Source organism: Mauremys mutica, chromosome 1 (genome assembly GCF_020497125.1).
Source record: "Mauremys mutica isolate MM-2020 ecotype Southern chromosome 1, ASM2049712v1, whole genome shotgun sequence".
NCBI lineage: Eukaryota > Metazoa > Chordata > Testudines > Geoemydidae > Mauremys > Mauremys mutica.
The window spans coordinates 318,417,260-318,436,433 of record NC_059072.1 but is presented as its reverse complement, the minus strand read 5'-3'; the positions used below and the strand labels follow the sequence as shown (position 1 = coordinate 318,436,433).

General features: G+C 48.6%; 1 protein-coding gene across 2 annotated transcripts in view; it reads left to right on the top strand.

Annotated features, from left to right (window-relative positions):
- Positions 1–19,174, top strand: part of MTUS2 (microtubule associated scaffold protein 2) — a 302,992-nt gene that overhangs the window by 165,433 nt on the left and 118,385 nt on the right. For both annotated transcript variants that reach the window (XM_044982069.1, XM_044982076.1), the window contains exon 4: positions 16,424–16,585. In XM_044982069.1, coding sequence (XP_044838004.1) covers positions 16,424–16,585 — 162 coding nt within the window. The remainder of the gene's footprint in view (positions 1–16,423; positions 16,586–19,174) is intronic.

Sequence of the window (19,174 nt, the reverse complement as noted above, 5' to 3'; positions counted from 1 at the left end):
ACCGCCGGCACCGGCACCGACGGCGCCAAAGACTGCCTCAGCTAGCAGCGCGCCGACCGCACCCAGCCGCCCCGGTGCCGATGCACCTCGGCACCCGGCACCGAAGACCCGGCACCGCTCCCTCTCCCCGGGAAAGAAGCGCAAAGTGCCGAAGACGGTCTCTGAGAAGCACAAGAGACCGTTAGCCCAGCCGCCTCCGACTGTAACGGTGCAGGCTGAGGCTGTGCACAAAATGGGCACCGTGCCGTCGACTCCGGCGCCGCAAGGCCCGTCGACTCCGGCACCGCCCAGCTCCCCGGCACCTACCGAGGAGGAGCTGAGGCTGCCGTCCACGCCCGAGGCGTTCGCGACGGCAAGACACTTGATTGACCTTACCGCTGATACAAGCGCTCAGCTGCCGGTGCCACCGGTGCGGACTCTCAAATCTATTGGGAAGCCACTTATGATGCGCCCCCCGTCCCCGGCCGACCGAGCTGATCGCAGCACCGCCGCCAGATCTCGATCCCGATCGCGCTCACGGCACCGCTCTCCACCGCACCGGGCACGACGATCCACGTCAAGACGACGCTCCCCGTCTCCTCGCCGGTCGCAGTCCCGGTACCGCTCCCGGTCGTGGTACCGGTCGCACTCCCGACGACGTTCCAAGTCCCGGTCGCCGAGTCGCCGGCACCGCACCAGGTCCGCCTCCAGGCACCGCGAGAGGCGTCGAGAGTCACGTAGCCGCTCCAGGCGCCGCCGCATGCGGTCCAGATCCGCATCCCGGCACCGTCGGTCGAGCTCCCGGCACCGTCGGTCGCGCTCCCGACACCGCAGGTCGAGCTCCCGGAGCCGCCGGTCCAGCTCCCGGGGCCGAAGGTCGAGCTCCCGGCACCGCCGGTCGAGCTCCCAGCACCGCGCCACGCGCAGGTCCCGTTCGCCGGCTAGACCACGTGACGACCGGCACCGTCCGTCGGCACCGCGGGGGCACTTTACTCCGGCACCGGACGTCCGGCCGACCACCGCTTCGGCTCCCCCCTGGCCATCAAGGGAGCCCTCAGTCGCTTCCCCTGAGGGCAGCGCAATTGACTTCCGGGCGGGGTCCCTCCCACCAGAGCATGGACCTCAGCAATGGGGATTTTGGGTGCCTTGGGCCGAACATGAACAGGGGCCTCCCCTTCCGCCGCGGCAGCCAGGCTCGGTGCGGTCGGTACCGGTAGCCACTGTCAGCAGGCCACCTCCGTCCCCCACTCCACAGGCCGCCGCTCACGGCACGCACTTGGGGCATGAAACGCGGGCACCTATTCCCGCAGACACGGAGCAGGCACCGGAGGAAGTCCTACCGGGTCCTTCCTCATCCTCCTCCCCCGATGAGGCGGTGGCAGGGGCGGCACCGTCGGAACCTCCGCCGATCGACATCAAGGCGCACCAGGACCTTCTCAGAAGGGTAGCTAAGGCCATCAACCTACCCGTGGAAGCAGTCCAGGAGGTCGATGACCCCATCACGGATGTGGTGGGAGCGGAGGCCCCCGTGAGGGTAGCGCTCCCCTTCATCTGGACAATACAAAAGAACAATGCCGCTATCTGGCAGTCGCCCTCCTCCGTCCCGCCTACAGCACGCGGAGTTGAGAGGAAGTACTCGGTCCCCCCGAGGGGGTACGAATACCTTTACGTTCACCCGGCTCCGGACTCTCTCGTTGTCCAATCTGTCAATGACCGGGAGCGGCACGGACAGCCCGCCGCTGCGCCAAAGTCGAAAGAGTCCAAGCGCATGGACTTGTTAGGCCGAAAAATTTACTCAGCGGGCGGACTACAACTCCGCATAGCCAATCAAATGGCCCTGCTCTCAAGATATACATTCAACATCTTGGGCTGCCTAGGGAAATTTACAGAGCTCACCCCGCAGGATTCCCGCCGAGAATTCTCGGCACTGCTGGAGGAAGGAAAGCTGGCTTCCCGAACCTTGATTAAGGCGGCGGTAGATGCAGCGGACTCGGGGGCCAGGACCATAGCATCAGGGGTAACCATGCGACGCATTGCATGGCTTCAGTCCTCTACGCTGCCGCCGGAGGTCCAATATACGCTCCAGGACCTTCCTTTTGAGACGCAGGGTCTATTCTCAGAAAAAACTGATACCCGCATTCAGACCCTAAAGGACGGCAGAGTGGCGATCCGCACGTTAGGAATGCACACGCCGGCCACCCAAAGGCGTTCCTTCCGGCGTCAACCTTATCGGCCCTATCAATACAACAGACCTCGTCCGCCTAACAATCGGCGCTCAGCCCCCTTCCGCCGCAGACCATCGGGCGGGCGGCGTAACCAAGCCCAGGGATCGTCCAAGGCCCCTCAAGGCCCAAAGACGGCCTTTTGATGGGCCGCCCGAGGGCCGCCCACCTCTCTCCAATCAGGATCCACCCCTTCTGTTTTCCGATCGCCTTTCCCGCTTCCTCCGGGCGTGGTCATCTGTAACATCAGACAGCTGGGTCCTCAGCACTGTCCAATACGGCTACCGCCTACAGTTCATCTCGCCCCCTCCCTCCCACCCACCCTCCCTGTCCCTCTTCAGGGACCCCTCTCACGAGCAAGTCCTCTTACAGGAGGTCCAATCTCTGTTGAGCGTGGGGGCCATCGAGGAGGTGCCTCCCAGCAGGCGAGGCAGGGGATTCTATTCCAGATACTTCCTCATCCCCAAGGCGAAAGGAGGCCTTCGTCCCATCTTAGACCTCCGGGAGCTCAACAGATACCTGTGCAAGCTCAAGTTTCGAATGGTAACCTTGGGGTCCATTATCCCTTCCTTGGATCCGGGAGACTGGTTTGCTGCCCTCGACATGAGGGATGCCTACTTTCATGTGGCAATCTACCCCCCCACACAGACGCTTCCTGCGCTTCATGGTCAACGGAGCTCATTACCAGTTCACAGTGCTCCCCTTCGGCCTCTCCACCGCGCCGAGGGTATTCACCAAGTGCATGGTGGTCGTCGCCGCAGCCCTCCGCCGTCGTCGCATCCACGTCTACCCATATCTCGACGACTGGCTGATTCGGGGCCGCTCCCAAGAGCTGGTGGCGAATCAGGTGACCGAGATTCTACATCTGTTCCGGTCTCTCGGCCTGCTTGTCAACACCGAGAAGTCCCTCTTAGTTCCAGCGCAAAGAGTGGAGTTCATAGGAGCGGTCCTCGACTCCAATCTGGCCAGAGCGTGCCTCCCTCGCACTCGGCACGAGACGTTGGCCTCCCTCATTCGGGCACTGCAGGCCTTTCCGACGACAACGGTGCGATCCTGCCTCCGCCTCCTGGGGCACATGGCAGCGTCCACATTTGTGACCGCACACGCCAGGCTGCGACTTCGCCCATTCCAAATGTGGCTGGCGTCGGTGTACCGCCCTCATCGCGATCCCCTAGACATGGTGGTAACGGTGGCAAGGCCCGCTCTCCAGACGCTCACCTGGTGGCTGGACCCGGAAACGGTCTGCGAGGGAGTTCCGTTCCGCCCGCCTCGCCCGTCAATCACCCTGACGACGGACGCCTCGGCGCTGGGCTGGGGGGCTCACGTAGGAGACCGACACACCCAGGGTCTCTGGTCACCCCAGGAGCTCTCCCTCCACGATCCGCTTAGCTTGTCTCGCCTTTCGGGCTCACCTGCAGAACCGCTGTGTAGCGGTCTACACGGACAACACCACAGCCATGTTTTATGTCAACAAGCAGGGCGGAGCGCGGTCCTCCCCACTTTGCAACGAGGCATTGCTCCTCTGGGAGTTCTGCGTAGCCCACTCGATTCGCCTCAAAGCGTTTTTTCTGCCAGGAGCGCAGAACACGTTGGCCGACCGCCTCAGCAGGTCCTTCGCCTCTCACGAGTGGTCCCTTCGCCCAGATGTGGCTTATTCCATCTTCCAGAGGTGGGGCTTTCCCCAGATAGACCTCTTTGCTTCCCGGTCCAACCGCAAATGCCACAGGTTCTGCTCCTTCCAAGGTCAAGCTCCAGGCTCCCTCTCAGATGCGTTTCTCCTGTCATGGACAGAGCCTCTTCTCTACGCGTTTCCTCCGTTTCCGCTCGTCCACCGAGTGTTACTCAAGATCCGGAGAGACAGCGCCCGCATCATACTCGTCGCTCCGGCCTGGCCGAGGCAGCACTGGTATACCCTGCTGCTCGAGCTGTCGGTTCGGGAACCCATTCCCCTTCCGCTGTGGCCGGACCTCATAACCCAGGACCTCGGCAGGCTTCGTCACCCAAACCTGCAATCGCTGCATCTTACAGCTTGGTTCCTGAGTGGTTAACCGACGCAGAGAGGGATTGCTCCGCAGCGGTGCAGCAAGTTCTGCTCGAAAGCAGGAAACCTTCAACGCGAACTACTTACCTCGCCAAGTGGAAGCGCTTTGCCCTCTGGTGCGACCAGAGAGGTATCAACCCTTTCTCGGCCCCCATCCAGACTGTCCTCGACTACCTTTGGTACCTCAAAGGTCAAGGTCTTGCAATCTCGTCCCTCAGGGCGCACCTGGCAGCGCTGTCAGCATTTCGACCAGCTATAGGAGGTCGCTCGATCTTCTCCAACCCAATGGTATCACGATTCCTTAAAGGGTTAGACCGTCTCTACCCGCAGGTGCGTCCTCCTGCTCCGACATGGGATCTTAACCTGGTCCTCGCCCAGCTCATGGGCCCACCCTTCGAGCCCCTCGCTACGTGCTCTCTCCTCCATCTTACCTGTAAGACGGCCTTCCTCGTGGCGATCACATCCGCCAGACGGGTCTCAGAGCTCCGCGCCCTGACGGCGGGTCCCCCATATACCGTCTTTCACGGGGACAAGGTGCAGCTCCGACCACACCCGGCCTTCCTCCCCAGGGTGGTGTCGGCCTTCCATCTCAACCAGGAGATCTTCCTCCCGGTCTTCTTCCCGAAGCCGCATGCCTCGCCTCGGGAACAGCAGCTGCATACCCTCGACGTCCGCCGAGCACTCGCGTTCTACATCGACCGCACGAAGCCTTTTCGGCGTTTGTCCCAGCTGTTTGTGGCAATAGCTGACCGCATGAAAGGCGAGCCAGTTTCCTCGCAGCAGATTTCTTCCTGGGTGACGTCCTGCATCAGAACGTGTTACGAGCTTGCTCGCGTTCCCCCGTGCCGACTCACCGCACACTCGACGAGGGCACACGCCTCGTCGGCCGCTTTCCTGGCCCATGTCCCCATCCAGGACATCTGTAGAGCGGCCACCTGGTCTTCAGTCCATACCTTCGCTTCCCACTACGCGTTGGTGCACCAGTCTCGAGACGACGCAGCCTTCGGCTCTGCGGTATTACACTCCGCCACGTCTCATTCCGACTCCACCGCCTAGGTAAGGCTTGGGAATCACCTACATGGAATGGATAGGAGCAATCACTCGAAGAAGAAAAGACGGTTACTCACCTGTAGTAACTGGTGTTCTTCGAGATGTGTTGCTCCTATCCATTCCAATCCCGCCCTCCTTCCCCACTGTCGGAATAGCCGGCAAGAAGGAACTGAGGAGCGGACGGGCCGGCTGGGGTATATATCCGCCGCCATGGCGGCGCCACTCCAGGGGGCGCCAGCCGGCCCGCCGGAGTTGCTAGGCTAAAAATGTTCCGAAGAGCCGTGCACGCGCGGCGCGCACACCTACATGGAATGGATAGGAGCAACACATCTCGAAGAACACCAGTTACTACAGGTGAGTAACCGTCTTTTATTTTACCTCCGTATTTGGCACTGGTGCAACCACTGCTGAAATACTGTGTCCAGTTCTGGTATCCACAATTCAAGGACATTGATAAATTGGAGAGGGTTCAGAGAAGAGCCACAAGAATGATTAAAGGGTTAGAAAACAGGCCATATACTGATAGACTCAAGGTTGAAGGGGAGACTTGATACTGTCTGTTAGTAATTACATGGAGAAGAAATACTTAATAATGAGCTCTTCAATCTAGCAGAGAAAGGTGTAACAGGATCCAATGGCTGGAAGTTGAAGCTAAATAAATTCAGACTAGAAATAAAGTGTACATTTTTAGCTGTGAGAGTAGTTGACCATTGGAACAATTTACCAAGGGTAGTGGTAGATTCGCCATCACTGTCAATTTTTAAATCAAGATTGGATGCTTTTCTAAAAGATCTGCCCTAGGAATTATTTTGGGGAAGTTCTGTGTAGGGTGACCAGATGTCCCAATTTTAGAGGGACAGTCCCGGTATTTGGGGCTTTGTTTTATATAGGCGCCTATTACCCCCACCCCGTCACGATTTTTCACACTTGCTATCTGGTCACCATAGTTCTGTGGCCTGTGCTATACAGGAGGTCAGACTAGATGCTCACAGTGGTCCCTTCTGGCCTTGGAATCTATGGATCTGTAATCAAAGGAGAGGAGTGGCTGCCAGAGCGACCGAGGGACTACTCCATGAGACTCTTTCAGTAGTAGACTGGCAGGAAGCTGGCTAGGAAGTCAGAGAGGGAAAATCAGAGAATATGAGCCTGGAAAACGCCTCCAGAGAGGCAAAGTAGGAAGCAGCCCTAGGAGGTAGCAAGGGAATGTAACGAACTGGTCCCAGCTGCTTAACACAGATTGCCTGGCAGGCCTTGTTTCCATATGATCCCTAGCAAAGGGGATAGGTACCCCCCCTTGGAGCGAAAGGGGTCAGGACTCTGCAGGGGCCTGATATTATCAACTCTTCATTAGGGTCATTGAGCTCCTTTTCTTTCCGACTCTATTGCCCTGGAAGAAAACAGAGTGTAAATGACCCAGCCAGATAGAGGGAAGCCACCCAGCATGGGGCCAAATGACTTGTTGCTGGAGTGGGGAAACTGAGGCCAAGTTGCCATTGTACTACCCACAGCCATGAGGGGGATGCTGGCTGGCAAAGGCACTGTTGACCTGAATTTATGGGCTTGTTTACTATGGCTCGCCACTGGTCTGATCAGAAGATATTTTAGGTTTTTGTCCCAATTCAGGCTACAGGGTTAGAGAACACAGAGAGCTCAATATCGTGAGAGGACTCTCAGGTTGTGTGGCAAGGACACTTACACTGAGGACAATACTAAATTGATAAGATCTTTATTAATATGAATGAAAGAACAATACATGCTATTGAACACAGAGTCACAAAGAAGTAATACAATTCTATGACCTCTGGTGGTAACATCTCTATTCTAAAAGACTACTTAAGCTGGCATGCTCACACCCTTCTCTGAAGACCTGGTAGTGGGAGGCAGAGGACCAGCCTTGTATCTGGCATGCCCGAGCCTTGAGTGTTGAGTAGCTAGGCTGTATTGGAAAGCTGAGCTGATAGCTTGATAGAAGATAGGAAAAAGCGACCGACACTGCCTTAATCCTGGCCCAGCCTACCATGCCCAAATCTTATTTCCTCACCCAAATAAATCTTCGGGTACACTTATTCTAGGTTAACATGTTCTGACATATATTCTTATGTATTAATATCGATTATCTCATTCCCGAAACCATTACCCTTGGCCTTACTTCTGACTTCCACGTTCTGCGGTGTGCCCTGCGGTTACCAGTCTGCTCCAGACCTAAGGTAAACAGATTCAGTTCTTTGTTTGGTTCCCCATGCATTTCCCCAAAGTAAAGGTGGGCGACTGGTCGGCCATTTATCTATGCCAAAGGTTGCAAACACTCATATTGACTTGCTCTAGCTAATCATACAGGATATAGGCCTATAGGTTGCTTGCGTTACAGCCACGAATAGCCATGAATAACTATTATGAATAGTATGTACTAAATTCAACATAAACAAAATTCAAGAAAATAAGATGACTCAATAATACTAGGATATGATAACAAAACAATATGAATCAAACCAATAAAGAAAACACATTATGCAATATAGCAAGTTAGCAAACTGGCTTTATGGTCTACAGCACCCCTAGGCACCATCTAAATCAGTGGTTCTCAAACTTTTGTACTGGTGACCCCTTTCACATAGTGAGCCTCTGAGTGTGACCCCCCTAATAAATTAAACATACTTTTTAATATATTTAACACCATTATAAATACTGGAGGCAAAGCGGGGTTTGGGGTGAAGGCTGACAGCTCCAGGCACCAGCATTCCAAGCTGGTGCTTGGGGCGGCATTCTGCAAGGGGCAGCAGTCCCTGTTGTTTTGCCCCCAGCAGCGCGCCAAATTGCCGCCGGGGACGTTGGGGGCAGTCCCTGTGCCCTTAGGGCAGCACGTGCGTTTCCGCGGAGGCTGCAATTCGGCAGCAGCTTCTATATTTAGCTATCCGCAGTGGCTTCAGCTAAACATAGAAGCTGCCGCCAAATTGCCGCCGCCGCGCAACTGCGCCTGCCGCCCTAAGGGCACATGAACTGCCCCTGCTGTCTGAGGTGGCAATTCGGTGCGCTGCTTGGGGCGGCGAAAACTGTAGAGCCGGTCCTGACCCCAGGTAAAAACCTTGTGACCCCCTGAGGGATCTTGACCCCCAGTTTGAGAACCCCGATCTATATGGCACTAACATAATCATTATGTCTGCTTATACCACTCTCATTACTGAAGTATTTGAGGGCTTTACAATTTCCATCAAAGAAAGGCCCCAATCCTGCAAGATGGTCTGTGCAGGTGCAGAGGTCCACCCACACAAACCAAGTTGCAGGATCAGCACTTGATACGTACAGTTGAGGTTTTTCCTTCCTTATTTCTGTGTAGGTCTGTGTTGGGAAAGCCAAATAAATTATATAAACGTACACTTGTAAAATAGAAATAGAGTAACTGAAAGTGTTTCTCTTCTTGTATTGCATTTCAATGGTTTAGAAACACACCAGACTTTTCAGATTAAACTGTGATATGTTTTATTAATGTGGGGACAAGGTCAGATTGCCAGTTGTTCAGGAGCCCCAACTGGGCCTAAATTTTCAAAAAACTCAGCTCCAATTTTGGAACCAAAATTAGCACTAGGTTTTCAAGGGCACTCAGCACCCTGTTGTGACACCATGTGCTGACTGAGAGCTTTTGAAAATTTGGTTACTTATTTGGTGCCTAAATAGGTTGAGCTCTTTTGAAAATCAGATTCCAATTTTCAGTGTTGTGCTCTTTTAAAATTCTGACCTGTGTGTGTGTGAATGTCTGTAGACAAACAATACTCTACAGTCATCATATTATACAGCTGCATTGGTAAAATATGTTAGTTCGGTTTAATGTGGAACAAACATACACTTTGAAGTCAGTAAAATAAAGTGCAATAATAAAAACATTTTCAACTAGGTTAAAAAAATATACTATGAATATCAATCTTCGTGCCTCTTGGTTTGAACCGATCATGTGCTAGATTGGAAATCTGTCACCTCATCACTACTCTCAATGATCCATTACACAGTTGGCCTGATGCATTGTGGGATTTACACCTTTTTCTGAAATATCAGATATTGGCTGCCAGCAAAGGCGAATTAGCTGGACTAATAATCTGTTCTATAATGGTAACCTTGTTCCAGCATAGTAACCCTTATGGACTAGTATGCATTCATATTATGTTTCTTGATCAATTATATAGCTTCAGATCAAGTGGAAAAGTATGAAAGTGGATATGTAAAAGGAATTGTATGCATCAATAATTAAACAAGACTGAACTGAAAAGAAGACTGCTAAATTAATGCAATATGAAAGTGAACTGACACATTATGCAGCTTATCATTAAAGCATACAAATTGATTGCCAAGGTATATGGAAGAAATCACAAGTAAAGAAGGCAGTTTAATAATTAAAGTATGGGAAAATGAGCTACGCTAGTGAAATATGTTGCTGTATTTTTGTTTTAAACGTCACTGGCTTATTCACAATGTTTTAGGGATTTTCCTGCTCAGACTATTACTCAGAGCACCAGACATTGACTCTAAGTTATCATAACATCTTTTCTGTAATCTTTGAAACCTTATTATGTTGTTCCTAGTGACCATGGTTACTGGATAAGAAGTATTTTCCTTCCCATTCAGTTATGCAGCACGTCACAGTACAACCATTTGTTGTTCTCTGATGTGGTCTCAATGATTTGAGTCTTGCTTTTTGCATTTTCATATCTGCACGGTTTGACACTGTTATTTACTTGTGAAGAAGTCTCAAAGGACATCATGGTTCTGGTCCAGTAACACTGCAGACATACCTTTCATTGGGAGGAGAAGGCTAGATTTTCCAAAGCTAACCACCATTATTCTCCTTGTAATTATTTGCAGGTACAGTTTAGGTCAGTGAAGCATCTTAATGCCTGGTCTACACTGGGGGGAGGGGAGGGGGATCGATCTAAGTTACGCAACTTCAGCTACATGAATAATGTAGCTGAAGTCAACGTACATAGACCTACTCAACGCGGTGTCTTCACTGCTGTGAGTCGACGGCTGCCGCTCCCCCATCGACTCTGCCTGCGCCTCTCGTGGAGGTGGAGTACAGAAGTCGACGGGAGAGCGCTTGGGGTCGATTTATTATGTCTTGACAAGACATGATAAATTGACACCCACTGGATCGATCACTGACTGCCGATCCAGCGAGTAGTATAGACATACTCTAAGCACCTGACTGGGTCTGCAAATAAAGTGCTTAAATGACCTGAGCTACACCCAAAAATAATCATAGATGCAAAACTGCACCTACAAATATTTGTTGTAGCAAAACTGTGGGCACCAGAGGGTAACCTGGTAAAGCCCAGATAGAAAATCAGGCCAAAATGTTGCAGGTGAATGTTCCTCTTTAAATCATTCTGATGATCATGATTTTTCTCTGCTTTCTATAGTCATCTCTGCCCCTGACCTGCTGTGTGAATTTGAGCAAGTCACTTGACCCCTTTGTGCCTAATTTTCCCTATTTGTAAAGTACTTTGAAATATATGGATGACAAGTGCTATATAAGTGCTAAGTAGTGTTACGATTTATTATGTGGTATCCTGCCTATAGACATACTTTTTATTGGTTTTAAACTTACATCAAGTAGTGTCTGAAATGTTAATACAGAAAGGTCTTGGCTACTGCTCTGGATGAATGTGAGAGCGTCACTGAACATGCATGTATGCAGACGCATTCTCTGTGTTTCCCTCTTGGGTGTGATTATAGCTGCAGCAGGTAACTAACATTTCCCAGCTCATTGCCAAAACAGTTTGATGCTTGACCTACTGTGAAGATCCGGAAATATATGCAGTTTAAGAGTCTTCACGTTGCAGCTCATGAGACACTGAGCCATAGAAGAGGACTGGCTCCAAATACTCTTGTACCTTCTCATGTTTTATTTATCAATAAAACAAAAAAGTTCAAAATATTGCCAAAAACAGGCCTCTTTTTGACAGTGCCTGCCCATGTTCTCTGACAGAAAGAGACGGTAGGACATTAACAAATATAGATGAAGAAGGCTGTCACTATGCTAGCCCACTCGCCATTGGCCAGTCTTGCATGCAAAATCTTCTGTATCAAAATCTTCTGCACTGTTTACCGTTCAAGAATGGAACTCTGCTCAGACTTAGGTGTGCGCAAAGTGACATGTTCCCTTGGCAAAATGATTGAATTTCTTTCAAGTTAAGCAAAGGATTTTTTAAAAATCCCAGTGACTTTTTTGCCTAAAAAATGTATGTAACTATTCATGCTTTTTAATTTTTTTTCATTTGGTATTTGGTAACTTAAAAAAATAAAGGAACTACTGGTATGTGCAAAAAAACCTGCCGCTTTTAAAGACTAACAGAAATCTAACCAATCTGCTAACTGTGCTGCCAGAATGAGGGTAGGGAGCTGTGAGGCACAGAGCCTGTTATCTGTGTATCAGGCTGGGAACCTGTTTTTGATACACCGTTTCATTTAAATCCCTAGCCTACACTATTTGGCCCACCTCTGGCCTTTTCATATATCCACATGCCCTGCACTGTAGAAGGATGGATGGGTTGCAGCCATGACTCCCCAGATGGCTCATAAATCTGTTCATCTTCCACATGTTTTTTCACGGAAAGAGAAGAAGGAATCCTTGGGGATCAACGACTTGCAGTAAGGAGTCAATAACCAGGAGTGTAGCAGAAGGCCCTTAGTCACTCAGCAGGTTGTTAATACTCAGGAAGTGTTCTCCCGCAAGATCATCATGCTGATCTATAATTAAGAACAATATATGTGTATTTGTTTCTTTTATAGCACCCACGAGATGTACCAAGTGCTTCATAGAAGAGCTTAGAATCTAAGGCCATGTCTACACTAGCACTTACGTCAGCAAAACTTTTGTTGCTCAGGGGTGTGAAAAAACCACCCTCCTGAGTGACATAAATTTTGCCAGCATAATCTGCATAGTGCTATGTTGGCAGGAGAGCATCTCCCGCTAACATAGCTACTGCCACTCACTGAGCTGGTTTTATTATGTCGACGGGAGAGCTCAGCTGTATCGGTACAGCAGTTCCACTGTAAGCTTGTAAGTGTAGACATGGCTTAAGTTTTACACATGACACAACAATTGAGGGCAAAGAATAAAGAGGAGTGGGCAAGGAAGGATGGATCTTACAGCAATGTAATCCCGTGGAATACCTTTCATGAATCTGCACATCTTGCTGTTTCTGTATATTCTTTTTAGTAAAAAAATAAGGAATAGGAAGATTTTAAGAGAGCAAATAATATTGAGTCACTCGTGGGCCATAGATGGAAACGTGCTGTCATGACTGAGTGAAAATTGTTAAGTGAGGAGTCATCACGTTATCTAATTTGCTTCTGCGAGGTAAGTGGCTGCACTGAGTTAAATGAAACTATTAGTCTCCTCTCAGGAGGTGAGGAATAGTGGGGTTTAATTTACTCTCTGCTTAGAATGTTAGCTTAAAAGAAAAGGAACATTCCGGAAATGTATGTAGCAAGCTGGAATTCCAGCCCTGCTGCTCAAATGATTCAGTGAGGGCCCAATCCTGTCCCCAGAGACATCAGTGGGAACAGCCTTGAGATTATGTAAACATACGTGTGTCTGTGTGCACACATGTATTCCCACACACATTCACATGTGTATAGACTTCATATTTGGGTGAACAGCAAGATGAGATGTATTATTCCTTACGTAAAACAATGGCCTCAGCATGGTACATTGGCTCTCTAAATCTTGTCATTCAACTTGACATCCTCAAGAATTCAGTATCTCTTTATTAAAAGATGAATAACAGAACAAATAATTTAAAAAATTCTGAGGGTATTTGTTCCTCTTCTGTTCTATTATCTGCACAACCGTTTATGTGACAGGAAATGTCCATAGGCATAAACATCACTCTCCAGGTACTGGGCATTTCTGGATACCTGGTACAGTCAAACCTCGCAATAACGTGCCCCGCCATAATGCGAAATCGCATATAACATGATCACAGGTTGGCTCCCCTTTAAGGTATAATACAGAACTGTACTGTACCAATGATCCCCAACACCATGGCAGGGGAGAGAAGGTGCAGCCCCGCAGCTGCCGGGAACAGAGAACTCCGGAGCTGCGGGCGCCGGTGCTCTCTGTCCCAGCAGGCGCGGGGCCGCGGCTTCTCTCTGGCTTCAAGAGGAGCCGCGGCTCCCCACCTGCCGGGGGCAGAGAACTCTGGGGCTGCGGGCGCCGGTGCTCTCTGTCCTCAGTGGGCGCAGGGCCGCAGCTTCTCTCCCGCTTCAAGAGGAGCCGTGGCTCCCCACCTGCCAGGAACAGAGAACTCCGGGGCTGCGGGTGCCGGTGCTCTCTGTCCGCGGTAGGCGCGGGGCCGCGGCTTCTCTCCCGCTTCAAGAGGAGCCGTGGCTCCCCGCCTGCCGGGAACAGAGAACTCCGGGGCTGCGGGCGCCGGTGCTCTCTGTCCCGGCAGGTGCGGGGCCGCGGCTTCTCTCCCGCTTCAAGAGGAGCTGTGGCTCCCCGCCTGCCAGGGACAGAGAACTCCGGGGCTGCGGGCGCCGGTGTTCTCTGTCCCCAGCAGGTGCGGTGCCGTGGCTTCTCTCCGGCTTCAAGAGGAGCCGCGGCTCCCCGCCTGCCGGGGACAGAGAACTCCAGGGCTGCAGGTGCCGGTGCTCTCTGTCCCGGCAGGCGCGGGGCCATGGCTTCTCTCCGGCTTCAAGGGGAGCCACAGCTCCCTGCCTGACGGGGACAGTGAGAACCGGCGTCCGCAGCCCCGGAGTTCTCTGTCCCTGGAGGCGGGGAGCTGCGGCTCCTCTCCCCTGCTGGGCACTAGGGGCACTAGGCGGCACACAGCAGTGCACCGCGTTGGGGACCACTGACAAACCCCGCTATACCGCGACTCCGCATTTAGCGCGATCGAAGTTTTTGGACCCCAAACATTGTGTTATAGGGGGTTTCACTGTATATGATCACATCACATTTCAGGTGGCTTTCCATTCAGCCTGTAATTATCCTTTAGTTATTGGCCCTATTCCGTTGTACTAAAAAACCTGACTATATATAAATAAATAATTTGTAATGGAAGATCTCTCAGAATAGATTATATAGCTTCCCCTGGCACCTCATGCTTCAGACAGAAGAATTGCTTCCGTGCTGGAAGCTAGCCAGATTTCTAAATTGAAATATTCTCTGTATAATAAATTTCACATAAGAGAATAAAAGATAGGCATATGAGGCTTCAGTAAAAGGACATTTGAGCTGTATATCTCTGCAAATAACAATAAATATTTCCTCTTGAGGTAATTCCTATACTTAAAAAAAATCATCCCAAATCAGCTAGGTGAGCACATTTTAAAGAACAGTTAATAATTTTAGCAGCATGTGGTTAAATGATTAAATGAGAGCATGCCCAATAAAATATCACTAACATCCAGGAGAGTCTTCGGCATGCACACATTGTGTGCAGTGGACATTACCCAGGTTGGGCCAAATTTCCTGGTGGTGTAACTTCATTGAAGTGAGTGGAGTTCTGCCAGCAGAGAATTAGCTCCATAATCTTTAACGTTTGTTAAACTGGTGAAAAATTCCTATAATTCTGAAGCAACATAGCTGTGTAATGTATTAGGGATATTATGTGCATGGATGATACATGCTTGTGGTTTTTCTGCTCCCATTCAGATACAGTAGAGGGTTTAATTTGAATTTGTAATGTAGCTTGTTATTTTAGTAAAGGTCAAATGTGTTTGTAATATGCAGTGTAGTTGCGGCTGTGTCAGTCCCAGGATGTTAAAGAGACAAGGTGGGTGAGGTAATATCTTTTATTGGTGAGAGAGACCAGCTTTCGAGCCACACAGAGCTCCTTCTGCCTTTCCCAGACTTGAAGAAGAGCTCTGTGTGGATCGAAAGCTGGTCTCTCTCCCCAACAGAAGTTGGTCCAATAAAAGATATTACCTCACCCACCTTGTCTTTTAAATGTGTTTGTAGCAATTCATGTAGACTTTAGGCACACTCCTTTAACTTAAGACGTGCACGCAAGCCACCTTAAAGGGACAGCAAACCTTAAGGTATTTTTTCAAAGCTGGGTGATACAGTTTTTCCTTTTATCAGAAAAGGTGCTTTTCTTTTTGAAATGTGCACCTTTTTTATAACAGATCCTAAGATGTTCAGAAAGAAAATGAAGAGAGTCTCTTTATGCATGAATAAGAAGCCTACATCTTAAAAAGCTTGAAGACTTTGGCATGCTAGCTATTTTAATAATGTTATCATTTCCCTACAGGCCATACCTAAATAGCATTTTATTCCTCTCTGTTTAAAATAATGAAAATAAAAATTATAGCCTTTCTGTGAAATTCTGTGTCTTTTTTTTGCCAGCGTCTGTGCTCAGTTTTCAAGCAAATGCTTCATATTCCTGCAAATGTTCAAGTCCAAACATGCGGTAATCTCTCACTCCGCTTCGGCTTTCTACTTAATAGATAAGAAGACACTCCACTGTTACTTTTTTAAATGTAGAAAAAAAACTGATTTCCTTATATCTGCAAGGAGCATAGGATGTGATTATTTCTTAGGTGGCAAATACAGGAAAGCCAAATGAACACATACAGGGGTTTTGAAAGGTCTGTATCAAATGGAAACCTTGGCAACCTTAGATTAAATATGAGAATGTCATTGAAAAGGATGTGCTGATTAAAGAAATTTTTTCTTTTCATGTTATCATTCAAATTTCTGTATAAGATCAGAAGAATTGATTGTAACAAACCGTTGCTGATTAAGGACTTGATTTTGCAAGGTTCTAAGCCTTCTGGCTCTGATCTTACATACCAGAGGCACTGCTTACTAACATGGGTGACTCCATGCCCAGTAGTCAAGCAAAAATGCTTACAGTAGTAAGCATTAAGGAGGCCGGTAGTAAGTGCTATCAGAATCAGGCCCTAAAAGCAGCCTAGACTTAACATAATAGAAATTCAGTATTGGGAATCCTTTACCTGTGAATAACCGGTTGCATTGGGAGAAGTATATATGTAACAGAGCCATTACTCCTCTGAGTAATGAGGAGAATATGCCTTTATAGGTTATAATTGTAAACATGAGTTCAGTCTATGCTCCAGAACTTACATACATTTTTTATGAAGTTATAATTAGTGCAATTTTGGCCTCCTGCAGGTTCAAACTTTGGCAGTGAAGAGCAAACCCCTCCTAAGGCATCTGTGCCTTCTAAAGATTTACCCAAGGGGACCAGTAGGACTGCACTGCAGGTATCAACCAGCACAGCAACTCCCCGCAGGAGTTTACTTCCAGCACCGAAAACTACCGTAACACCTGCTGGTAAGTTTTTCAAGCTTGTGTATTCAAGTCGCCATCTGCATTACCCAAGTTATGTTTAAATAATATTACTAATATACTTTATTTTTTATGTGGTTACCTTTCACATGGCTCTGAGACATGTCACCAAAACTGATCTGATTTTGATTCCGTTTGCCACTAAGGTGCCATAGTCTATTTGAACCACAGTCAGTGACACATGGGTAGTCTCATTTTGCAAACTTAAGCATGTCTGGCATTGAAGGCTTTCAGTGCTGCTGGCTGCACATGCCACAGATTCGCTGTGTACAGTATTCATGTTCATTAAAATATTCACAAAATGGCATTTTGAAAACACGAAACTTCTCTAGAGACTGACCGCTTCCTTTGAGAAGAGAATTCATTGTGAAGTATATTTCCAAGGACAAGAACATGGCATTCCAGAACCAAAGAACTCATGACATTTTCACTTGAGAGCGGGAAAGAAAAGAAGAAAGCAACCAGGGTAAAAAGTTCCTGGGAATTCTGATTCCAAATCCTCCCAGTAACTAAACCCTCCTTCAAATCCATCAAGACTGATTTCTTCAGATAGGCCTACAACAATTCCCTAACATTACTGGCCTTAACCCAGAAGAATTTAATGAGTGAAGAGGGAATGAGCAGAAGTGCATGTTCTTAAAATATAATTTCTTTAAATATAAATGTGAATTAAATGTTTGATCAAAGCAGGAATTAGCCACTTTTTTTAGAAATAAAAAAGAAAAGGCATAATCTTCTTTATCAAAGTGTTTGTGCTGCTATATGCTGTAAGCTTTCCAATGAAAGAATCCATGTATTACTGTAATACTGATGGCTCGTCTTTTTTTAACTGAAAAGCATCAATATTTTTGCATAATAAATTGAAAAAAAATTTTGCCACAGTTCATACAATGACTTCACTGGGACTCCTTGCATACAAAGGAGCTGCTCAGTGGGTGTATGAGTGAAAGAATCTGACCCTACGTGATTAACTTTTAAGATGTGCTTACTCATGCTGAATAGTACCTTACTTCATGAATAACCCCCTAAAGTCAGTGGGATTACTAAACAGAGTAAACATATCAGAATCTGGCCTTAAATGATTCACATTTCTAGGCAAATAAACTGAGGGGGCGGGTAAGTATATACTCACTAGTAACATTTTCTTGTTGTTTAACTCACAGGTAGATTTTTCTTTTTCTTTAGTCTTTGTTCATCTAAGTGTTTCACATTAAGCTGCAGCTAGTACAGAGATCTTCTTGAGATTAACCTATTTCTCATCTTTCTGAAAGTACCTCAGCATAGAGACTAGCCCTGAAATCCCTTTCTCACAGGAGTAATCTTTGCTCATGGGACAATAATACCAATGAAGCAGCATGTCAGAATGAGAATTTGCAGGCTCTGGGTCATATTTTGTAATTTTGAGGATGTATTTGATCCAAACCCTTATGAGGGTGTAGCTGAGTCAAAGTAACCCCAAATCTATGACAATGAACAAATGTATATGGACAGACCAGGCCTGGAGTTTTCAGCATCTTTATAGCAAAAGGTTTCCTTAGGGGTGAAAGCAAACTTAATGTTCCAGCCAGTTAAACGTTTTTAGGATGGTGTATTTTGATGATGTAATGCAGCTAATGTGAGCTAACTCCACTCGAAGTGTACTGGATTTATCCTACAGTCAACTGGACAAAAAAAGCCTTTCTCCAAAGCCAAGCAGTTTTTCAGAGCAGCTTGCAATTGCTCACACCAAATCGGAAATTGGAGGTGGGAGATTCTCTAATGGCTCCCATGCTCTCTCTCTCCTGCCTTTGCTTCTGGACACATCATACTTCTCATTGCCCAATGCACTCTTGTCCCTTGAACTCCTTACTGGTTTCCCTGTTGCCTCCCAAGGAAAAGATGCCTCACTGACTTCCCACTGTTGGGCTCCCCTCTCTGCTAAGACTCTCCATTGATTTTCTGATGCCTCTGCTTCTTCCTCCTCTAAACACTGCCTGCTGCTATATTACAGGATGCCTTAAGCCTACCCACGTCACAACCTCTTCATCCTCTCAGATATTGCTCCTCCTGATACGTGCTGGGTAGTTGCTTGCAGAGTCAAATGCACAAGGCAATGCACAGATCCAAGACATCCGCTTGGCTACATAACACTGATGCTGAGGTGACTTCAGTCACAACAAAGTTTTCTTGCCACCATTAAGCCCAAAACATTGTCACCCAAACAGACAAGGGTTCAGTTATGGCAAACAAGAGTGGAGAGCGACCCTCTAGCGCTAGCCTGTGTGCTCTGGCTCCCACCAGTCGAGCACCTACCACCCAGTGCAGATCAACCCTGGACTTCCCTTAATCAGTAGCGCACTGGAGTTGGCCAAGTCTAGAGAAGTGATGATACCTGTGGCTGCGGCAGAGAGCCTCAGAATACGAAGCATCTCCTGTGATGCCAGCTGCTTGAATATGAATGCTCTTCCAGTGACCTGGCGGAGTGCAGTGATCAGGCAATGGCATGCGCATGGATGTGTCAGAAAGCAGTATGAGGACATGACAAGACGAATCCCTAAACCTGACTCCCTGTTATCTGTCTGCTTGGAGTGAACA